The sequence below is a fragment of the Pseudorca crassidens genome, chromosome 9, assembly GCF_039906515.1.
Source record: "Pseudorca crassidens isolate mPseCra1 chromosome 9, mPseCra1.hap1, whole genome shotgun sequence".
Taxonomy (NCBI): Eukaryota; Metazoa; Chordata; class Mammalia; order Artiodactyla; family Delphinidae; genus Pseudorca; species Pseudorca crassidens.
In genome coordinates this window covers 97,278,997-97,302,319 of record NC_090304.1, presented here as the reverse complement: position 1 = coordinate 97,302,319, position 23,323 = coordinate 97,278,997, and the positions used below count along the sequence as shown (strand labels likewise).

General features: G+C 45.2%; 2 protein-coding genes across 12 annotated transcripts in view; both read right to left on the bottom strand.

Annotated features, from left to right (window-relative positions):
- Window positions 1-510: 510 nt before the first annotated feature.
- TLCD5 (TLC domain containing 5) lies at window positions 511-8,042 on the bottom strand. 3 transcript variants are annotated; one of them, XM_067751338.1, is made up of 3 exons: window positions 7,833-8,042; window positions 5,566-5,765; window positions 511-3,806 (listed from the first exon to the last, which is right to left on the bottom strand). In XM_067751338.1, the coding sequence occupies exons 2-3, from the start codon at window positions 5,762-5,764 to the stop codon at window positions 3,268-3,270; spliced, it is 738 nt and encodes a 245-aa protein (XP_067607439.1). In that variant the 5' UTR covers window position 5,765; window positions 7,833-8,042; the 3' UTR covers window positions 511-3,267. The 3 variants fall into 3 exon arrangements, with proteins under 3 accessions (XP_067607439.1, XP_067607440.1, XP_067607438.1); XM_067751339.1 differs by lacking the exon at window positions 5,566-5,765; XM_067751337.1 differs by lacking the exon at window positions 7,833-8,042 and having other exon boundaries at window positions 5,566-7,797.
- Window positions 8,043-12,057: 4,015 nt separating this feature from the next.
- The window catches only part of POU2F3 (POU class 2 homeobox 3), an 82,604-nt gene continuing 71,338 nt past the window's right edge, over window positions 12,058-23,323 (bottom strand). For 7 of the 9 annotated variants that reach the window (XM_067751330.1, XM_067751328.1, XM_067751333.1 and 4 more), the window contains 4 exons: window positions 23,161-23,322; window positions 17,652-17,718; window positions 16,446-16,581; window positions 12,058-15,462 (listed from right to left, as the gene is read on the bottom strand). In XM_067751330.1, coding sequence (XP_067607431.1) covers window positions 15,423-15,462; window positions 16,446-16,581; window positions 17,652-17,718; window positions 23,161-23,322 — 405 coding nt within the window. In that variant the 3' untranslated portion in view covers window positions 12,058-15,422. Of the gene's footprint in view, window positions 15,463-16,395; window positions 16,582-17,651; window positions 17,719-23,160; window position 23,323 lie in introns of those variants that run through there. The other 2 variants (XM_067751329.1, XM_067751336.1) reach the window with 2 other exon arrangements.

Below are 23,323 nucleotides of genomic sequence, written 5' to 3'. Positions count from 1 at the left end.
ATTTAAGCAGAACACACGCCCCAGGGACATTAGTCCTTTACCTAGAAAAATGACATTGGTGACACCATCCACTGTGCATGCTCTTTGAGAACGTTTTCCAATGGGGGGTAATTCTAAACTACATCCTCATGCCTTCATCCATTCTTTCAACCTGCTTATTGAGCACCTACTATGTGTCTAACACTGTTCCAGGCATGGGAAGCAGAGTCCGAGGACAGCCGAAGGGCCTGTCTTTGTGGACCCAACTGGACATCATCATTCTCAAGGCAACTGCTCAAACAGGTGGCAAAATAAGAAAGAAATTAAGTTCTTCCACCTTCTTTTGGCAAACTGTTTTCTATACGTAGATTGTTGCCTCAAAAAGTAAGCAGTATTAGGAATGGTGGATGATAAGAACAGCTACGAAGTATTTTACCGATAAGTATAAATATGGGTCAACGTTTCTGCAGGCCAAAAGCCTTTTTTTTTTTAAGCTTCTGGCAGAACCAGAACAAAGACATAAAGCCAGACTCTGGGTTGATAAAAAGTTGTTTATTTTTATAAAATTTAGTACAAATCTCATTGAAATATAAATCCTTCTTGAGCAGTGTTAATGACTATTACATAGTAATCTAAATGCAAATGAGTCCAACCACACCACATGTTAATTAGCCCTTCATGTACCTCTCATGTACAGACTCAGCATCTTAACTGCTGAGTCACCTTCATTTCACATTTTTCTCTCAGCGAGTTTCCTTCAGAGTTTTCAGCTACAACAGCAAGAAAAGCTGAAATGAGGGATTCTCCTTCCCTTATCACTAGATAGGTTTCTCGAAATTCAAGAAACCTAAGTACGTTCCCCTAAAAGAGCAAGGTCTGCAATCCCTTCACTTCTGAGGTGGAAGGAGAGAAGAATGGTACCAGATTAAGTCTATTCATTTGTCTGGTGTGGGACAGCTTGCACTGTGCCAAAACTCAAGAGACGGCTTTTTCCTTTTCTTTTTTTTTTTTTTCTTTTGTGCCAAGCCACTTTTTTTTTTTTTTTTCTAACTAGGCTTTTGCTAAAATCAGCATTCCCCAGCATCCTACTTGGACCACAATTTTGTTGGAAAGAAGCTAACCAGCATTTCAGGGATACTGATCATAGAAAAAAAGAGATGGAGATGCTACTGTCAGATTATTCTCATGTCCAGCAAATCTCCTTAACCTGAAGACAGTCATTTTAAAAGACCCACGGTTAACATGCCTTTAAAGCCGCTTTTCCCAGAGCAATGATGACCTCATGCAGTTCCAACCACTTGGTCATACCTAGACAATGACGTCCATCTTCAAGACCACTCATTAGGCTAGGATTACCACTGAATGGGCTGATACTTCCTACTCACGTCCAGCCTTGACTTCAACATCCCCATACCCTCGCTCATCAGCTGAGCTACTCGCTCACCACTGGTCTCAACAATGCAATCAAATGAATAAATAAACAACAAACAAATAAAACTTCCCTTTTTTCCCATAAAAGCCCTACATTAAAGACCTGCATTAATAAAACACCACCTAATGTCTCTGTGAAATTCACAACGGGGTATTTCCTTAATTGACAATGGGGTTTAAACTGAAGCAGAGTAAACAAGTGACCTGCCCAAATGATCTGGCAGGTGAGTAGCCAAACTAGTTCAAAGAAACGAAGAATTCTCGACTCCTAAGCCCTTCTTCTACACTTCCGTTCTTGCTTTTCCTAGCTGAGAGACTACTGATTAAGAAATATTTTTTCTTTCCAACACGGGCCTTGCCATGATATATTATCCAGAGAGAGTGGCACCTTTTCCAGAGAAAAAGTAGTAACAGGAGGAACAGGTAATGTATCTGAAATGGAGAAAAACAAGTAGCCTCATCACCCTGAGGCCAGGACATTTGGTCTTTGGTTTGCAGTATGTATAGCAGAGCTGAAACCTGAACTGGCATCTCAAGCCCAGTGGAATCTACATGGTAAATCCCTATGGAATTCAGTCACAGCCTCTCATGCCTAGGAGATTAATGCACAAAAGCCCTGAGAACTGGCAGAGTTTTCCTGGTAGGGCAGAACCCATACAACAGGGCCCGGTAAATCTGCCCACACCTCATTCATCTCTCATCCAAAGCTCTAGCTCTATGGTTTTTGTGCAGAAAAGAGTTAATATAGTAGGCCTGGAAAGGGCTGTTTGCAAGGTTGGCCCTTGGCTGACATCTGAAGACTTCGATTTCATTGGGAAGGTTCCCACATGAACTGATGAGACTGGCTCACTGGCTCTAAACTGTTTCTACAAACAATGTGGTTCACGGTGAAAACCTCCTTTACTTCTGGGAGTCAGGAAAAGACTGCCTACATGACCAGCCCCCCATTAAAACCTTGGGTACTTAGCCTCTAACAAGCTTCCTTCTAGACATTTCACACATATTGTGAACAAATCGTTGCTAGGGGAATTAAGCACATCCTGCATGGTCCCACTGGGAGAGGGCTCTGGAAGCTTGGGCCTGGTTTCCCCTGTACTCTGCTCCAGGTGCCTTTTCCCTTGGCTGATCTTTTGTTGTATCCTGTTGCTGTAATAAATCAAAGCTCCAAGTACAACTGCGTGCTGAGTCCTGTGAGTCCACTGCACCAAGCCTGAGGGTGATCTTGGGACCCCCAAGTACAGGGAGTCCTTTATGGTATATACCAAGTATATGGTATAGGGAGGCTCAGTAAGTAGCCCCACCCCCACCGTCACGGTTGCACCCACATCCTTCTCTCATCCTTCTGTCCCCCCATTCAATTTCCTCATCCAATGCTCAGAATGCCAAAGGCATGTATCTTCCTGAAAGTTCCTCACTTTATAGTAAATGAGGTGCATTTCTTTAAGCTGCTACACAGAAAGTAGGAAGAAGTATTTGTTGAAGGAGTCACTTCTCAAAGGAATAAGGAAGAAACAGCACTAATGCTTTTTGAGTTCCTTTCTAGGCTGTCTGATCACCAAGCCTCCCAGAGACAAAGGAGCCAGGGTCACCACAACTTAAAAGGAAGGCAGCATGCTCACCTCACAGTTCTGACTTACAACTACTGCTGGTAGTCTCACTTTCTACAACTGCACAGCTGCAGAAGTTAGTGTTTTAATACTGGGATGTGTCCCGCTCCAAGACTGACCAAACGGATGGATAAATTTAGCCCTTTTTAGAAACCTAAGCTCATCATAAGCAGGATTCTGTAACAGCCATATCTCCAACCTGGTTCCCGTGGCTGACTTAACCCAATCCATTGTCTGGAGCAAGCCTTGGCTAGTGCGTCTTGAGAAGTCCATTGTGTTTTACCTGCCGCTCCTCACTCCGCCTGCTTCTCCAGGTGTGGTACTTCTTGCTGCTTTTCCTCCATGCAAAACGCCAGATGCTAACCATGAAACACCAAGACACAGCATACATCGCAACTCCCCCGACCTTCACAAACCACTTGGGCTTGGGTGAGACCATTTCACAGAAGAGGAGGTGAGCTCCTACGCCAATCCTCACTCCAGTGAACAGAGCTGCAAAGAGGAAATCCACCACGTCTCCAGTGAAACTATGGTAATGGCCTGTTTCACGAAGAAACCAGCGCATCTGTAGCAAGGGATTGGTAATCTCGCTTCCAAAGAGGACTGCATTGACCTCTGTGCCTGACTCTCCAAGCACCAGGGCCATGATGATGCCCAAGATACTCAGTGTGTGGTGAGCCAGCATCAGGGCCCCCTCAGACTGGAAGTAGATGCACCAGCCCAAGTCGAAGATGAAGTAGCCCAAGGTGAAACACAGAACGTGCACTTGGAGAGGTGTATTGGGTGAGCCTGAAATAAACCAAGACAGAAGCAAATTGAGTGGCTGGGAATCGTGCTACCTTACGCAGAGATCCTGGGTTGCTCTTTCTCAAACTTTTCTGTATCACTGAAAACAATTGCAGGCATGTGCTTTTTAAAGGGAACCAAAAAATAAAAAACCAAAACACTAAAATCTAAAACTTTGGTCTTTATCAAACCAATGTTACAGGGCCCAGGAAATGCTATTCTGAAGCACCAGATCTCAATGAGTGATTTAAGCACCAGCAATTATCTCAGCATCCTCTCTGTGTAGCAGCATAAAATCCAGTTATTTTGTTCTTTCAATTAAAATCCTACACAGTCTCTTTCTTGTCTTTTTTTTTAACCAGCTAAAGCTCTGTTTCTAGACTCTTAGTTATTCTCTCCCACTAGCAGCAGATGCTAACTATTATATATAGAATGGACAAACAACAAGGTATAGCACAGGGAACTATATTCAATATCCTGTAATAAACCATAATGGAAAAGTTATTCTGTCCCAAATGTCAGATTAATTTCTTAGCTTAATGGGTTAGATTATTGGACATTGGTGGCCCTAACTCGTCTTGAAAGTGGACTCTGGAGAGAACCCCAAAAGTTAGTATGTTCCCATGTCCAAGAACATAGCGTGCAAGGACCTGACATGTTTTGAATCCATTAAGAGCCTTCATATAAAATATAAAGCTTAAGAGTTGCTTCCTATCAGTTTGACAGTTTGGGGGAAATTTCAGAAGCTCAATATGGGAATCTAAAGAAATTATAAAAAGAAAGAATCTAAGGAATTAAAAAAAATCATATTCTAGGGAACTTATGGACTGAACTATGTCCCTCCAAAATTCGTATGTTGAAGCCCTAAACTCCAGTACCTCAAAATGTGAATATATTTGGAAATAGGGCCTTTGAAGAGGTGATTAAGTTAAAATAGGGATGTTAGGGTAGTGTTCTTATAAAACAAGGACATTAGGACTAGGATGTAGATAGGCACAAAGGAAAGACCATGTGAAGACACAGCAAGAAGGCAGCTCTGCACGCAAAGGAGCAAAGCCTCGGAAGAAATCAAACCCGCCAACACCTTGATCTTGAACTTCTAGCCTCCAGAATTGTGAGAAAATCAATCTCTGTTGTTTAAGCTACACAGTCTGTAGTATTTTGTTATAACAGCCCCAGCAAACTAATTCAAGGGGATATAGGTTTTGTATTCTAAGGGAGTAACACTTGTATCAGTACATCTAGCAGCTTAAAAATTAATATAGCTGCCCCCAAATAATGCGGCATTGGTTAAATAAAAGATAGTAAATGCATACAACACAATATTATATAACAACTGAAAAGGATAAGGAAGATCTATATATATAGACATGGCAAGATGATGTCCTTTGAATATACAATCAAGTAAAGATTGCAGGTTACCAAAAAGTATGTTTAATGCAGTCCATTAGTGTCTGTTTGGGGCTGGTGGTAGATGTTGATATTAGCTTTATGATTTATACATTTTGGTCGATTAAATTGTGAAAAGCAATTAAGATTTGTTTTAAAAATAGAGAGTTATGAAAAGCAGAAACAATAGGTGACACATACAAATCAGCATTAAAAATGAAGATGAATGGAGACTCCCAAAGCACATTATAATAGTAATTATTCTTCAATATTCTTCAGTATTATACAAATTCTGTGGAAAAGTCCCATCCTTCTAAGACTACCCCCAAATCATAAATTCCTAAGGGAAAACTCTCTAATGTCTCCCACCTACCTGGGTGGGTAAAAGGCCAAGGGCCATCAATGAAGCCAATATAAGCTGAGAGACCTATCGAGAGGACTCCGTGGGTGAACGTAACCAGCCGGCAGCTCCACTCATAGCTTCGGTGATTATTCAGGCGACAGAAAGAAATGTAGAGCGAGAGCCAGCCCCCCAGGCTGCACAGCGCCTGCAGACACAGAGCTAAGGCCATCCTACGATGAAAAGACCAAAACCAGAAAAACAAAGGATGCACCCTAAGAAAACAGCATTGGGTCATTTTGTGTATACGTCTTCATTTCTACTCTAAGACAGTACAAAAATATTGCCTTCCCGGAAACACTTTTTCCTTATCTACAGAGCCAAGAATCTTCTACTGAAGCGTGGCTGTATTTCTGATTGCGTGTTCCTTAGAGATAACTGGTCAAAACTGTAAACCGAAAAGCAGGAACTGCATTCTGAGTTAGCAGATGGTCTAATATGGTATATGTTGTTATGATGAGTAAATGTCAATAACCTCCCAGTGATGACTGACCTTGGACTACAATACACAAGTAATTTAATATGTGTATTAGATAATGTGTTCATATTTCAAAAATCTCAATAAGAAGCCCTCACGGAAAAACACCTCCACCACTTGTGGTCTCTGCTAGAAGTTATATGACATGTGGCAGTTTAATGTGGTTTTAAGCTGATACTAAACTCAACTGAAGTCTGGGTTTGGATCATGGGTTTATCAGTCAAAATCAAAACTTGAGGTAAACCTAAAGACAGAACTAAACAAAGACCTAAATAGTTTGGAAGGGAAAAAAAATAAACTCCTAGTTCTATTCAGTTCTGAAATCCAACTCAAAGACTGACCAAGGGGGAAGCAGGAGTTTGAGGTACAAGTGGGGAGTTTTTGTTAAGATATAAAAATATCTTTAAGACAATTATTTAGTTAAAAATGAAACAATGTCAGAAAGCCACTGACTGAAATTTTTACCGGTGATAAATGTTTCAGGACAAGAATGAGTGTAATGGAGTCAATATAGTCAGACAGGACTAAAATCTGAAAATAGCCAAGATGTCCTTATTAATATTCACTAGCTCCTCTATTGAAAGTACAAATAAAAAAGTAAAAAACATTTCAGATATCTGTCTCATCTCAGCAGGAATTTTCTGCATGGCTACACTTATTGCTTAACCCTATTCTGACAAGTGAAATAGTATCTGTGGACCAACACACTTCAATACACAAGCCACTCCCAAGAATGCTATCCAGAGAGGGCTTTATGAAGGTCAAGTGCTGTACAGCTTTCATCTGAAATCAGATTAGAAAACAGCAGTTGTCAGTCATTGACCTGAGTTCCAGTTCTGTCTCTGCCCCTAAATAGCCATAAGAGTGTGAGCACTCACTTTCACCTCCTGAGACTCAGTTTAAAAAAAAAAAAAACAGAGAGAGAGAGAGAAGAAAGGAAAGAAAAAAGGATTGAAAATAACTCTATGATCCGGCCCAGTTCTGACAAGGAGTTCTGAGATAATTTCGTAAAACATCCAGGCCAATTTTCAGAGCAAGGGCCAGAGGTACAAAGGACCCAGAGTGAAAAGACCTGTCCTCTCTCACTTCCTTTTAAAGGCCAGGGTCACCGGCCAGTAATGCGGATCAGCTCATTTGGATATGCCGATTAGTATTTTTAGAGTCCTCTTCCCTCAATCCTAATTCCCTGGCAGAACAGAGGACACGGTAGCCCATTTACAAACAAATAAAAGAATGGACATTTATAAATGGCAGATACAACTCTGTGACCTTGGGAAAGTCACTCCATCTCTGCGCTTCGGCTTTTCACTTTTGGGTGAAAGAATGACAGGGTATTTAGATGGCCGATGGCCGTTCCAGCTCAGAATTCCAAGGCTCCTGTCCTTGCTCCTCCCGGTCCAGGGCCAGATTCGGGAGGAGGAGCGCTGGGCGGGCCCACCTGGCTCTGGGCCTCGGAGCAGGCGTGGCTGGAGCGAGCAGCAACCTCGGCGCCTGGCAGGCACCGGGAGCGCATCTCCCCCGGACGCGCCTACCTACACTGTGGTCACGCCCGGCTTGGGCACACCTGAGCCGGACCGCTATGTCAGCATCCCACCCGGCGCCCGCGCCGGCGCCCAAAGGCAGAAGGAACCCCCTCCCCTCAGAGGCCAGGCCAGGCCATCTGCCCGCTTCCTTCCCCCGCAGCGGACCGCGCAGGCCGGGCCATCCACGTCCGGAGCCCATCCCGGCCGCGGGAACCGGGCGGTCCCCGCCGCGCAGTTACCTGGCCGAGCGCCCCGGGAAGCCTCGGGAACCCCGGCCCCGGGGCTCAGGGCCCGGATCCCGGGAGCAGGAAGCAGCGGAAAGAGGGAGAGAGGACGAGGCTCTGACGGCTGCAGAGGAGGAGCCGGTGGTCTGGGGGCACCTGCTGGCTGGGAGGACGGAGCGCACAGCCAGAGCTGGACCAGAGACTGTTCAGAAAGCGGGCGGGAGGGTCCTCCTTCTACGCGCAGGCCTGAGGGGGCGGGGCGGTGGTGGTGAGGGGTGATGATGACCTAGTGGTGACGTGAGACCTGCAGGCTGTTGCCCTTGCTTATGTGTTTGTTTGTTGTCTGTTTGGTAGAATAAATATCCATCCCCTCCCCCCACGATGGGACAGCCCATCCCATAACCAGTTGTAGAGCACCTACTAAGTGCTTGCACCCCTGCTAGGCACTGTGTGAGATGAAAGACATAGTCCCTGCCTTCACGCTTGAGTCTAAGTTGTGAAACAAGCACACAAATAACTAATTTCCAGGGAAGCGCTCAGGCCTGAAAATTAGAGTTACATATTCCTTCTCATGTCAACCCTGTCACCAACTTGGCAGTAGAGTATAAGGCTTGAGGGTAAACCCGGCTCCGTTACTGACTGTGTATTTTTGGACAAGTTACTTTTCTGTGCCCCCGTTTTCTCATTCGTAGAATGGGGATAATAATAATAGCTGTCTCATAAAGTTATTGCAAGCACTCTACACACTTTTCATGTGGAAAGTGCTTACAGCAATGGCTGGTGCATGGAAGTCGTTATATGAATGTTAATTATTGTTGTTGTTACCTCACTTTGGGTTAATCCTCTCTCCTCTCTGGATCTGTTTTAATACCAGGGAAAGTAAGTTTGAAGAGGTAACCAAACATAAGTGTGGAGATGCAAATGGGGTAAAAAGAGCATCTGAGTTGGTTGATCAGGACAGGCAAAGGTAGGATGCTGAGAGGCCCAGACATTCTTAAGAAGAGAAGACCTTGAGCAGAATTGTGAGCATTTAGGCCATGTCTGGGAAATAATAAATAGTCTTGTTTGGGTCATTTGTCTTGCCAGCCCTTTAAGAGTAAGGATCACACTCTTTTCATTTTTGTTTCCCTAGTACCTGGTACAGAGGCAGGCGCAATAAATGTTTGCTGGTTGAATGAATGGGCAATGAGCCTGGAAATGTATATTGGAAGCATACTGAAGCTCCTAAACCTTCATGACCATCTAGACCACTTGGGAAGTGTTTTCAAAATACCCTTTGTTCAGGCCGCACCTTGAAGGTTGTGCTTTAGTAGGCTTGGTGTGACGCCCAGGAATCTGTATCTTTGAAAATCTGCCCATAGATCTTCAGATGATTGGTCACATTTGGGGACCACTGATGTTTAAGGACCTTAAATGACTGATGCCAGCCTAAGATGCCAGGCTGAGGCATCTTATTATGCGGATAATAGGAAACCTATGATGATATTGGGCAAAGGGAATAATTTTACCATGCTGGCCCTGGAGTAGCTCTCCTTGCTACTGAAAGTCTGGTCCAGGGACCAGCAAAATCTACATCACCTGAGAATTTGTTAAAAACACAAAATCTCAGACCCTAACCCCAGATCTACTGAATCAGAATCTGCATTTTAACAAAGTCCCCAATGATCTGTATGAACATTCAGGCAGTGGTTCTCAACCTTGACAGAACAATAGAATCACTTGAGGAGCTGTTTAAAATCCCAATTCCCTGGGCCACATCCCAGACAAAGTAAATCAGAATCTGTGTGAGTGTCAAATTTTTTTTTCAAGTTTCCCAGGTAATTCCATTGTGTAATCAAAGTTGAGAATCACTGCCATATAGAGACTCAATGAAAATCAGTATAAGACTAGTTGGAAAAGACCAGATAAGAGATAGTAATAGCCTGCAGGAAGAAAACAAGGAAAGATCCATTTCACTAAATGAACATATAGTATGCACATCTCAACTTTTTCCCCATTTGTTTTTGTTGCAGTGTTGTTTTTTTCTCCTAGTATCTGAATCTGGAATTACCTTCTTGCTGCCACCATTTCCCAGGAAAGAACAGAGTACATATTAAAGGCTTCAGGAGTCTAAAGACTGAGGGGATAAGGGAAGGTGCTAGTTCTTCCAGTGGAGCCTTTATTGGGCCTTTATCCTGGGGTGACTGGGATTCCAGGTTCAAGCTCCATTACTTGGGATTAAATTTTATTAATTCACATATCTTTGGCCACAACCCTTGTTCCACCAAATCATATGCTTGTCAACTGTGGTGTCCCCCAGGAAAGTTCTGGGCTGTTAGAGAGAGCAGAGGACAGGAAACTCTCCACCAATTTATTTGAATAACAATAATATCATAATAATCAGGATAATAACAGATAACACTTATTAATGTATCAGGCATTGTTCCAAGAACTTTACATATATATATATATTATATATATATAATATATATATTCATTCATTTAATTCTCACAACAACTCTACGAGATGGCTACTGTTGTTATCCCCATTTTACAGGTGAGAAACTGAGGCACAGAGCACTTGAGGAACTTGCTCAAGGTGACATGATTAATAGGAGGCAGATTTGGGTATGAACCCAGGCGATATGGCACTGGAGATCACACTCTTAACCACCAAGATAGTCTGCCTCCACTACAGATGGTACTATATTTTTCTATATTCATAGCTCCTAACATCAGTGAAAGGCACTAGAAGTTGTTTAGAGGTTGAAAGAAAGCATTCAACTTTTAAAAACCTGAATTGCATATTATGTACTAGTCGCAGTGCTAGTCATGGGAATACAGAGAAAAAGACAGACTCAGCTACAAGGAGCTCCCCACAGTCTAGCACTAGAAGCAGGCGAGTCAGCAAAACCAGTCCATGAATGTAGCATGGGGATGCAGAGTGCACAGGGAGAAGAGGCACTGAACCGGCAACCTGGGGCCTCAGGACAGGATTCCTAATTTGAGTCTACGACTAAACTCATTCTCTGAGTTGGACCAAAAGCCCTTAGTATTGGGCGCCCACAGCTGGGCCCACCAGTCTTGAGTCAACTAAAGATCGAAGTTTTGCAAGTGCAAAAAGCAGCGGCAACAATTCTTTTTCCCTTCCTTCCTCCTAAACAATGACTGGTTGTTGCCCTTTGATTCTCTTGTGCCTAATTAGATGCTGAAGAAGCTGACCAGGCTTCTGTTAAACTTGACTGGAATGATGAGTTTTACAGAATCTTGCAGACATGAAATGTGAATTGGTACCCACCTTCAGGTTTGACTCTGTTCAGCAACTGTCCAAGGCAATGGACAATGGAAGCTACGGGAGGCTGAGCAGTTAGACTGTAATTCTGTTTATTTCTTTCATGAAAACCATGGTCAAATAGACCCCCGTAAATACAGTCAACTGATCTTTGACAAAGGAGCAAAGGCAACACAATGGGACAAAGGTAGTGTCTTCAACAGATGGAGCTGGAACAACTGGACATCCACACGTGAAAGAATGAACCTTGACTCAGACTTTACACCATCACAAAAGTTAACTCAAAACGGATCACAGACCTAAATGTAAAACACAAAACTATAAAACTCCTAAAGATAACAAAGGAGGAAACATACATGATGCTGGGTGTGGTGATGCCTTTTTAGATACAACACCAAAGACAACCCATGAAAGAAATAATTAGCAAGCTGGACTTCATTAAAATTAGACTTCTGTGAAAGACAATATCAAGAGAATGAAAAGTCACAGACAGGGAGAAAATATTTGCAAAAGACAATCTGATAACGGACTGTTACCCAAAATATACAAAGAACTGTTAAAACTCAACAGTAAAAAAAAACAAACAACTTGATTAAAAAATGGGCCAAAAATCTTAATAGACACCTCACAAAGAAGATACACAAATGGTAAATAAGCATGTGAAAAGTTGCTCCACATCATGTCATCAGGGAAATGCAAATTAAAACAAACAATGAGATACCATTATACACCTATTAGAATGACCAAAATCCTGAACACTGACAACAAAGGCTGGTAAGGATGTAGAGCAACAGGAACTCTGGTAATGTTACTGGTGGGAATGCAAAGTGGTACAGCCACTTTGGAAGACAGTTTGGTGGTTTCTTACAAAACTAAATATACTCTTACCACACGATCCGACAATCACGCTCCTTGGTATTTACCCAAAGGAACTGAAAATTTATGTCCACACAAAAATGTGCATGCAGATATTTATAGCAGCTTTATTCATAATTGCCAAAATTTGGAAGTAACCCAGATGTCCTTCAGTAGGTAAATGAATAAATAAACTGTGGTACATCCAGACAAGAGAATATTATTCAGCATTAAAAAGAAGTGAGCTAGCAAGCTCATGAAAAGACATGAAAGAAACTTGAAGGCATATTACTAAATAAGCCAACCTGGAAAGCCTGTATACGATGATTCCAACCATGTGACATTCTGGGAAAGGCAAAACTATGGAGACAGGAAAAAAGATCAGGGCTTCCCTGGTGGCGCAGTGGTTGAGAGTCCGCCTGCCGATGCAGTGGACACAGGTTCGTACCCCGGTCCGGGAAGCTCCCACATGCTGCTGAGCGGCTAGGCCCGTGAGCCATGGCCGCTGCGCCTGCGCATCTGGAGCCTGTGCTCCGCAACGGGAGAGGCCACGGCAGTGAGAGGCCCGCGTACCGCAAAAAAAAAAAAAAAAAAAAAAAAAAAAAGATCCGTGGTTGTAAGGGCGTAGCAAGGAGAGAGATGAATAGGTAGAGCACAGAGGATTGTTAGGGCAGTGAAAATACTCTGTATGATATTATAATGCTAGATCTACATCATTACACTATTGTCCAAAGCTGTAGAATGTACAACACCAAGAGTGAGCTCTAAGGTAAACTATGGACTTTGGGTGATTGTGATGTGTCAGTGTAGGTTCATTCTTGGTAAAAAAATTTTACTTTCTCGTGAGTGATGTTGATAATGGGGAAGGCTACGAACGTGTTTGGGCAGGAGGTCTATGGGAAATCTCCACAGCTTCCTCTTAATTTTGTTGTAAACCGAACACTGCTCTTAAAAAATAAAGTATTTTTTAAAGGGTCAAATGAGTGAAAACCAGCCTCATGGACAGTGCAGGACATCAGCTTTCAGCACTCACCTGAGCAAGATGTCAAGGTGGCCAAGACTGCTGCAGGAAAGCATCAGCTCCGGCACCCAGGAGTATGCAAGGAACAGTGCATACATACGTGTGTGTGTGTGTGTGTGTGTGCACAGATATGCACAGCTGGGCTCATGGGTGGCAGAGTAATTTCTTTACATACTTTAATTATTGCTGCAGGCTCCTCTTGTCTCTTTGACACATACCGAGCCTCTTTCAACTGGATCTTTTCTTGACAAAGTAACCGCTACCAACAGGCTTTCTTCCACTTCATGACATGAAATACGAGTCTTAGTATAAGCCCCATCCAAACATGAAAAGCACTTAACTTATGGTTATTTAGGTATGGATTTCTCCCTTGGATATTAGTATTTGCAACAAATGTTTAATGCCAATTTTAGTTTCTTCCCTTCAGTCATTACATTTTTGAAGGGCCTCCCTTTCCCACCACAGGTCAATGTTTGCCTCAAAAATGGTAACTCTTTAACTTTTTATTAACCCAAGAAAAACCACAGGGATAGCCTCCTTGCCCCTCAACCCTCTCATCAAAAGTCACAGTGCATTCCAAAGCCAAATAGATTTGACTTTTGAATTATCCCTTGTCTCAAATATCTATCACTTTCCATTGCAAATAATGAATAATTGACCTTCAGGACATCCTGAGATATGAACTATTAGCCTCAGTCTTCACCTCTTAAAGTCTACAAATGACTTGACCTTAAACATTTTCCATTCTCCCACTTACAAAATGAGGAAGCCAATCTCTCACCTACTCTGTCCTCAAGGCTGTTCTGTCAAAAAGAGTAGAAACTCTGAACTCTTTGGAGTCCTGTATTAATGTATATCATCTTTAGCATCAGTTCAGGGAGTCACAGACTTAATCCACCAACGTGAAACCCTTTCTCCATCCCGTTTCATTACACGCACTCACATGTCCTGCACAAAAAAAGACCCAGAATAATCTAAACCTCTTCTTGCCAACAGTGGAATACTGTATATCATCACCATACAAATTTATTTAGGAACAGAGAGATTCCTTTGAATCTCATCATTTTCTTGGACATGCCGTCTCTAAAAAAAAAAAAAAGTTACCATTTCTGGAATGGCTTCATGTTACATGTTTACACACTGGCCCACAAAGAAGGAGACTCGAGAAAGAATGTTCCTACAGAAATCAACAAGGATTCCCAGCCCACGTGGGAACTCTTGTGGAAGCTAGCATGGTATTTCACACTTTGGTATTGTTTTTCCTTTCTTTTTCTTTCTTTTTTGTTAAAGAAGATAAAATATTACAGAGATCTTCAAAATTCATACCTGAGTTAAATATTTTGCTGGAAAATTCCACACTAAAGAGAGAAGAACATAATGCAAAAAGAGGAAAGGGCTATACACAGGTATTTACCAGCATAATTGTTGCGTGTGTGCTTTTGTGTTCTTCCTTCTGCACCAGGAGAAGGGAGAGAGGACGAGATAAGGAGAAATACAGGAAAGGAGAGAAAGAACAAGCGTTTCTGAACTCTGGGGCAGACGGAGCAGACAGAAGAACACCTGTGGGCAGAGCATGTGCCCAGGGGGCCGAGTGTGGCTCAGCGTTCTGTAAAGAGGAGGGAATTCGGAGAACGCAATCATGAATGGATGTGGTTCTGGAAAAGGGGCGGGGCTAAAGAGAAAATAGGGTGACGTGAAGACTCAGTCAGAAGGCTTTGCTGAACAGAGAAGACATCGGAGCTTTGGTGGAGACATCAGATTCAAATCTTTTCATAGATTCTAGAATCAGCTCAGAGATTGTGGCTAAGTTCAGAGTCAAAACCTTCTCACCCCTCTGGTGGTTTGGCACCAGGCAAATGGCTGTGCCCAGAATGAGCTGGAGATGAGCTGGAGAATAATGACAAGAGGTCCTTTTTTTTTTTTTTTTTTTTTTTTTGCGGTACGCGGGCCTCTCACTGTTGTGGCCTCTCCGGTCACGAAGCACAGGCTCCGGACGCGCAGGCTCAGCAGCCATGGCTCATGGGCCCAGCCTCTCTGCAGCATGTGGGATCTTCCCGGACCGGGACACGAACCCGTGTCCCCTGCATCAGCAGGCGGACTCTCAACCACTGCGCCACCAGGGAAGCCCAAGAGGTCCTTTCTGAAAGACCACTGTCGCAGTGAAGCCATCTGACATATTTGGAACGAGAGGAGAAGGGCACAGGCAAGGAAGGTAAAAATGGTCAACTCCTAGGCGGGCTGTGCGTTTCAAGAGCGCTAGGGAGCCAGCACATGGTTCGGTCGCAGTTTGGATCTCCAGAGGCCCTTGCTCCTGAACAAGGCAAGAGTTTGGGTTCATTGATAGTGGAGATTCTCTTCTACTGTCCTGAAAGTAATCTGTCCATACAGAGAAGGCGTGACTCCCTTCCTTCCAGTGGGGAATACAGGGCCAGGTGGCATAGGAGTAACTTTTTTGGTCTCAGTGGAGGTAGGTGGGATGATTCCATCGGTACCAAGATCTAGAAGGAAGGAAGAAACAAGTCAGTTGGACAGCTTCTAATGAGGAGGGAAGATGGGAATGAGCAGTGAGTGTTAGCAGGTAGGTATGGGGTGGGGGGTGATGAAAATGTTCTGGAATCAGATCATGGTGACAATTGCACAACCTTGTGAATAAACTAAAAAGCAGTGACTTGTACACTTTAAAATGGTAAATTTTATGGAAAGTGAATTATATCTCAAGACAATTCTTTAAAATGTACATTATATGTTTTTCTCTCTCTCTCTTTTTCTTTTTTGGTGGAGACAGCTGAGGAGCTCCAACCTTTAGGGCTGTGCAACAATTGGCCCATAAGGGGTGGCTGCCTTGCTGAACAGTCTGGGTGTGGACCAGCGGGTTCACTTCTTCCGACAAGCTCAGGTCTTCAACCAATCGCCTAACTTGCAAATCTCTGTTTTGTTCTGAATCGGGGAAGGATCTCTCGAGGCATCCGCTGAGAGCACCTCTTAGAGTAGATTCTTTGCTTCATTAATCAAAGATGGGAGGCTGCTTTTCCCGCTGCATCCCGGGTGGGAGCATGAGGTTACGGGGTAGCACCCTCCTGCTCTCACGGTGTCAGCCACGCTGGAAGCTCAGGCTCGGGGCAGAACACCCCAGAGCGGAGGGGCTGGCCTGGAGGGTAACTCTCCTCAGCCCAGTGAAGGACCTGGCCCTTTCTGACAGAAGGGTTTGGAAATTTCCACCCTCCCAGTGAGGAGGGAAATGTTGGCTTTGTTGACATCAGCTCCTTGCCAGGACTGCTCACTGGCTAAGGCTTCTCTTTTAAATCCCACTCCCTAGGGAGAGAGTCCAGTCTGGCGCTCCACCCTGCCCCCTCCCTGCCCCCCCATTCCCCTTGTCCAGCCCCGTGACAAGCTTTCCTTCCCAAGGTGTTGACCCAGACGCAGCTTCTCACATGTCCCTCGGCCCCGCTGAGGTATCTCTGGGCTCGCCCCTCTGCCTCACCCTGAAGAGTTAAAACTGGTGGAGGAGTTCACAGCCGCTTTGGAGTTATTTTGAGATGCAGTAGGGCTGCTGGCGTGGAGTCCTGGGCCAGGAGACGAAGGCCTGCTGTTGTTCCCAGAGGGGCAGGATGACGTTACTGAGAACAAGGAGAGGCAAAAACAAGGGGGAAACAATGAGGCTGGGTCTGGGGACCTCGTGACATTCAGACACGTATCCTCCCAGGGGGCTCACCCTGTCCCTACCCGCCACCCATCTGCCCAACTCCTACCATGTTAGCATCGACACCCGGCCCCAAAGGGGCCCTCCTCATACACGCTCTCCTCTGCCCGGGCCCTGGAGAGCGGCGTGGCTGGTTCTGCGAGTCCCAGACTAGCCGAACGCAGGAGATACAGATGCCAAAATCATCCTACTCCAGGACACGCCCTGGGCTGGGCATACGCAGCCCCGGACCACGGGGCAGGATGAGCAAAAGAACCAGAAGCCTTGGAAAGGAAGAGAGGAGGAAAGAAAGCAAAGTGCTCGGGGAGGAAAAGAGAAGCCGAGAGCACAGGTAAAGACGGCCAGCCTCTCTGATGTTGCCATCTCCAGATGGTTCGTGGTCTTCCAGAAAGAACACAACCAGGAGTGAGGAGTCCTGGGCCATTCACTAAGCAGCTCTGTGGCCTGTGGCAACTTGTTTCACTTCCCTGCATCCCCTTGCATCCCCTTTTCGACCTCTGTAATATGGCAGATTTGGATTAAACTGTATTTGAGTTTCCCAAACAGCATTCCGTGGAGAAGGTGACATATATTTCACCCTACAAGCTAAGATGCTTTGAAGGGTCGAAGGCACTGCTATCGATAATTATGTCAGGACAAGGGACTGTCATATGGTCATCCTCTCTAGCTCTTTGAAATGCTTTGGAATACTCTTTGAAAAATAGAGTTCTGTAGAAAATTGGTTTGGAAAACCCTGCCTTCCATACAGCTCATTTGTATGGAGAAACTGCGACGATTAAAACAAAAACAAACACTTGTTCAAACGTTGCCTACCCAGCATTTCCCAAACTTACTTGATCACAGAAGCCTTTTCTTCCTAGCACAGAGTTTAACATCTTTTGAAATACGTTTTGGGAATGCTGACTTAAGTAGGTACCTCTCAGTTCTAGTATCCCATTATTTAAAAGAATTCTGGTACTATTCAGAAACCTCATGTTTAGAGCTCACCTGTTCCAGACATGGTGCTGTGGACAGGAGGGACAGAGAGGGGCCCCAGAGACCCAGAGGGAGACACCTGAAAGGCAACAGAAGCTCATAAATGTCCACTTCTGCTTCCTTCTCCCACCTCTCGCACTTCTCCCAGGATGCTGGGCCCCAGACTCTGCAGAGACAGGGCTCAGCTTCCCGGATGATTTCCTAATCCCAAACCTGCACTCTGTGCCTTGTTTCACAGGAAGGTCTCTGGACCACGTACAGCACCCAGCTCTGGCTCTGCCCTGCTCCCGCGTCTCCCTGCTGCTGACACCAGGCCCTGCCCTCCCTGCTGCGTGTCCCCTGGCCAGGTCTCTTGGGCACTGCCAGGCTGAAGCTGCCCTGCTCAAGTGCTCCGGTGATGAGAGGAGCATGCCTCCTGGATCCTGCTGTGGCTGACACTGCTGGATGGCTGCCTGTTTTCCAGTCCCTTCTTCTTCCTTGTTAAAAAAGTATTTATTTATTTTATTTATTATTTATCTATTTCGGCTGCACCGGGTCTTAGTTGCGGACTTCTTAGTTGCGGCACGCATGTGGGATCTAGTTCCCCGACCAGGGATCGAACCCTGGGCCCCCTGCATCAGGAGTGTGGAGGACCAGGGAAGTCCCTCTTCTTCTTTCTTAAAAGACCCCTGCACTTGCTCAGGGCAGCAGAGCACCCAGCCCTAACCACCCTGTTTCAGGCTTCCCATCTTGACGCGTGAGTAGACCATCCACTCTCCCGAGGTAACTGGACGAGATGAACTGCGGTCTCTGAAGCCTTTCCTCGTGCCCTGGATACCTCATAGCATCATCAGCTCTGAGTTTGGAAGGGACCTAAGATGACTTGGCTTAACCTCCCACACAGTTCAGGAATCCCCTCCCTCAGTATTACTATCCTAGCACAACCTGGAACAAGATATAATAAAAAGAATAGACATTGTGGCCCAACAGATCTGGGGGGGAGCCCTGGCTCCACCACTGTCTGTGTGATTTGGGCAAGTCACTTAACCCCACTGAGATTTGGTTTGCTCATCCGTAAAAGAGCAGTAATACCTCCCTCATATTTTCTTTTAATTAAGATTTAATGAGACAATGTCCGTAAAGCTTCCAACTCAATGCCTGGCAACAGCGCACGGCTGTTAGCTCCCTTCCCTCCAGCAGGAAGCTGTCAACTGTCGTGTGTTTCCAGCTAGAAACTGCTTATTTCTTCATTTGAGCTGAACCCTGCATACTTTTCCTCCCCCTTATTCTTCTCATGCTGACCTGGGACGCTCAGATCGACCTTTACAAAGGACCTTGCAAGGAAGTTCTGCTCGGGGAGCTGGGATTGGCGATCCTCCCCTCCCCAGTTTGGAACATCCCATCCCGACAGGATGCAGCATGTACTCATTTCCTAATTAATCAGCAATGGTTCTGCTGCTTTCGTTTACCTGCCCTTTTACAAGGAGCGTCCTCAGTCGGCTGGGGCCCACCAAGGGTGGAGACAGGTGTGGAGCAGCGTGGTAAGAGGTAAGAGATGTTATTGATAATCTCCCTCTCTCTTCTCCTCCGCCCCTCCCTGCTGCCACGCCCCCAGACATTTGTTGTTGTTTTTAAATAAATAATTATTTAGTCACTGCGACCAGCTTCTTCTGCTTCCTTCCGGAGACGGACTATACCTATGCAAGCAGACGTAGATGTGGTTCCTTTAACATTTTGTATATAAGTGGAAGCATTCTATGCACACTGGTCTGAATAATTTTGCCTTTTTCTTTTCCTTCCTTCTCTCTCTGTCTCATTCTTTTTTTCCCCCTTAACTGTGTATCTTAGAGATCATTTCACATCAGAAGCAGAAGGAACTATGTCTTAGTCCCACGGACAGTGTCCCAATGAGACCTGAGGAGAAGACAGGATTAGAACATTTTCTCTAGTCTTCCTTCAGGATGCCACAAGTATTAATGTGATTATTTATTTAACATCTTTCTCCCCCACTAGGCTGGGGAATTCATGAGGGCAGGATGATGCCTGCGTGGTCCCCTGCTGTGTCCTCAGTGTCTACTGCAGTGCCTGGAACTTTGCGGGTGTTAAGTAAATATGTGTTGAACGCACGATGAGAACCCATGACACTCCTTTACGGCACCTCCATGCCTCCCACCACTTTCCTCCACGTTGGTGTCCCAGGCTGGGATTGAACCAAAGTGATAACTGCCTCCCATCTGTTCTAAACAAAGCCCCATCTTTAAAGATTCTGACTCTCTTATGACATGGTTCAGGTTCCTTAACATGGTCTACAACGCCCTACATGATTTAGCCCCCGCCTACCACTCCAGCTTCCTCTTTCACACACTCTCTCTCACTCCTCGGGTTCCATTCCAACCTTCTTTCTTCCTCTCCCCACCCACCCCAGCCTCAGAACCTTTGTACACACTGTTTCCTCTGCATAGAATGTCCTTCCTGACACTATCTCCACCCTTCCATCCTGTCTCCCACTGCAACTCAGACCTTTTCCCCATTCAAGTCTACTCTTTCTTCTGCTGTCAATTTGAGCATCATTCCTCGAGAAGCCCCTGACATCTGGACTAGGTTAAGTCCCTCAGATACCCACACATCTTATCTGGAGGCTTCATCACAAATTGCATTTGTTTAATGTCTGTTTTCCTTGCTAGACTCTCAGCAGAGATCACCAATAAGTATCCTGTGCACCACCATATCCCAGTGCCAAACAGATGGTGGGTGCTCAGTAAGTATTTAAGACAGGAATGGTGAATGAATATCACATTGTCCCCAACCTAAAACTGTCAACGGTTCTTCATATCTTTGAGAGTAATTTAGCATCCACGACCCACCATGATCTAGCTCTCATCAACCTCTCTATCTTAGTCCTAAACCCTTAGCTCCAGCCAGACCAAAAGGCTTGTGATTCCCCAAATGCATCACGTTGTTTTATAATTCCATGCCTCTCACACACTGTTCCTTCTGCCAGCTATGCTGTTCTTTTTGCTAACTCCTAATCTGTTCTCCAAACAAATCAGGGGGTTAGCCCTCCCACACCCCATTCTGATTTGGGGGTCTTTTATCTGTGTTCCCAAAGCACTCTTGCAGGGCTCTTCGCATCTGCATCACCCCTCCATCTACTTCATTGCAATTTTTTGCATTTTCTGGTTCCTCCTTCTCAGTTTCTTTCCTTGGTGCTCTCCCTTTGCCCATCCCTCAAAAGCTAGTGTTCCCCAGGGTTGAAACCTCAACTTTCCTCTTTGCTTCCTCTGTACAAACTCCACAGGTGAGCTCCTCCTTACCCAGGATTCCAACTACCACCTGTGTGCTTATGACTCCCAGCCCATTTCTCTACCTTAGCCTTTCCTCCTGACCCCCAGACCCATTATTCCAAGTGCCCGGGGCATTCCCACTTGGGTGTCCCACTGGCCTCTCTGTATATCATAATGATGTAAAGAATTGAAATCATCATTTTTTCCTGCTCCTAAGCCAGCTCCTCCCCCCGTGTTTCATTGTTCCGTCTACAGCACCAGCTTCTACCCAATCAGCCCAGCCCGAATGCTGAGAGCCATCCCAGAGTATTCTCTTTCCTTTCTCGCTCTCCCTGCCCCACCCAGTTTTCCATTTATTAACCAAGACCTAATAATTCTACCTTCTAATTATCTCCTGAATCTCTCCCATCCCCTTCATTCTTACCAAATGGGTTTGCTTCAGCCCTTATAATGTCACTGCTGGATAACTGCAGTCACATCTAACTGGTCTCTCTGAAACCAGATGTGATGCCTCTCAAACCACCCTTTATAACTACAGTCAAAGTGATCGTTCTAAAAAGCAATCAGATGACACTAATGCCCTCCTTCACGTCCTTCGGCAACTCCCCAGGGCTTCAAGTTCCTTAGCCTCGCTCATAGCCCCTTGTGTCTGGCCCTTGCTGATCTATCCAGCCTCATCTTTCAACATTCCTCCACGTGGAACCACCGGCCATTCCGTGCATGTGCTCTCTTCTCCCTCCTCCATACCACTGTTCTCATACTATCCCCCTGGGGGAATTCCACCCCTCACTTATTTGCCTCTTCACTCCTCCTTGTCTTTTCAGACTCAGCTCAGGTATTAATTATCTCCTTGGGGAAGCCTTCCCTAACCACCACCTCCCAAGGCTTTGTTAGCTGCTACTCCTAAGTTCTCCAAGAGAAATCATCGTGTTGTTTATCATTTGTTTATTTGTCTGTCTCCTCTGCTAGGCAGTGAGGTCCTCTGGGACAGGGAACAAATATTACTTCTTTGTGCATTCCCAGCGCTCAGCACAAGGACCAAAACATAGTAGATGGTCTCTAAATGTTTGGTGAAAGAATAAACAATAGTATAGTTTTATGAAGTCGCTATGTCCCACCCAGAATGAGGCTGAATTTCACCCATCCTTGAGTACTAAAAGACAGAGGACAACACCATTATCCCCAATTCCCTTAACCTTCAACCATCACCATCCCTAGGGTTGAAGAAGAACCTTCCCCCCCGCACCCTCCAGGCACCATCTCTCTCCTAGATGGAGAAGACATTGCGTATCCTCCAAACTTCCCATTCTGCCTGAACTTCAACTTATTGCCAGCCCTGACTTCTCCCCTTGAACCCCAGAATCACAGATATAACTGTCTGCATGACCTTTCCTCTTGGATGCCTAGGAGGTAAGTCTAACTTAATAGGACCAGCTCTGAATACTTAGTCTTTTTTCCCCCTCAAACCTGTTCCTCCTGCAGTCTTCATCATCTCCCAAAATGGCAGCACCTTCCAACCAGCTGCTCATCCTGGCCTCATTTCTCACACTCCATATCTGAGTTAACAGCTCATCTTGTTGGCTCATGGTTGAAATACATTCAGAATCCAGCCACGTCTCCTCACCACGATGATCTCCACCCTAGCCCAAGCCTCACCACTCTCAGCCTGATTGTTGTAATTCTCAGGCTGGTATCCTGCCTCTACACAAATTAATCTCCACGTAGCAGCCCATGTCAGTTCTCCAGTGTCTTCTTATTTCACTCAAACTAAAGGCTAAGGTCCTTTCGATGGCCTCTGAGACCACGGTGAATGGCTTCCTGTTACTTCCCTGTTACTTCTCGGACTTCACCTCCCACTTCTCACCTCCTTCCTCACCCTGCCCTGGCGACACTGGCTTCCTTGCTGTTCCTCAAACATGTCAGGTCTTCTCATTTTCTGGTTTCTCTACCTGGAACACTCTATCCCTCAGATATTTCGTTCCCTTTCAATACTTAGATCCCTGCTCAAATGTCACCCTATCAGAGAGGTCTTTTCTTACCCCTCTACTATAAAAGCATCTCCCCGTAATCACTTTCTATCTCCTTATCCTTCTTTATTCTTCTTTATATTATATATATTTTGTATACAGCCTCTCTTTGTTTATACAGTTATTCCTTGCTCCCCAACCCCCGTCTTCTTTAGGACAGGGAGGACTCTTTGCCCTCCAGGCTTCATCTCCCCCAGCGCTTGGCGGGCAGCTTGGCTCCTGGCCACTCACCAGCGGGGAACTGTACGTGGGTGATTTGATGGGTGTGGCCACAGGGCAGTTGATTCGCTTCTCCTTTTGACGGCGGTTGCAGAACCAGACCCTCACCACCTCCTTCTCCATGGACAACTGCTCTGCGATCATGGAGATCTCCTCTGAGCTGGGTTTGGGGTTC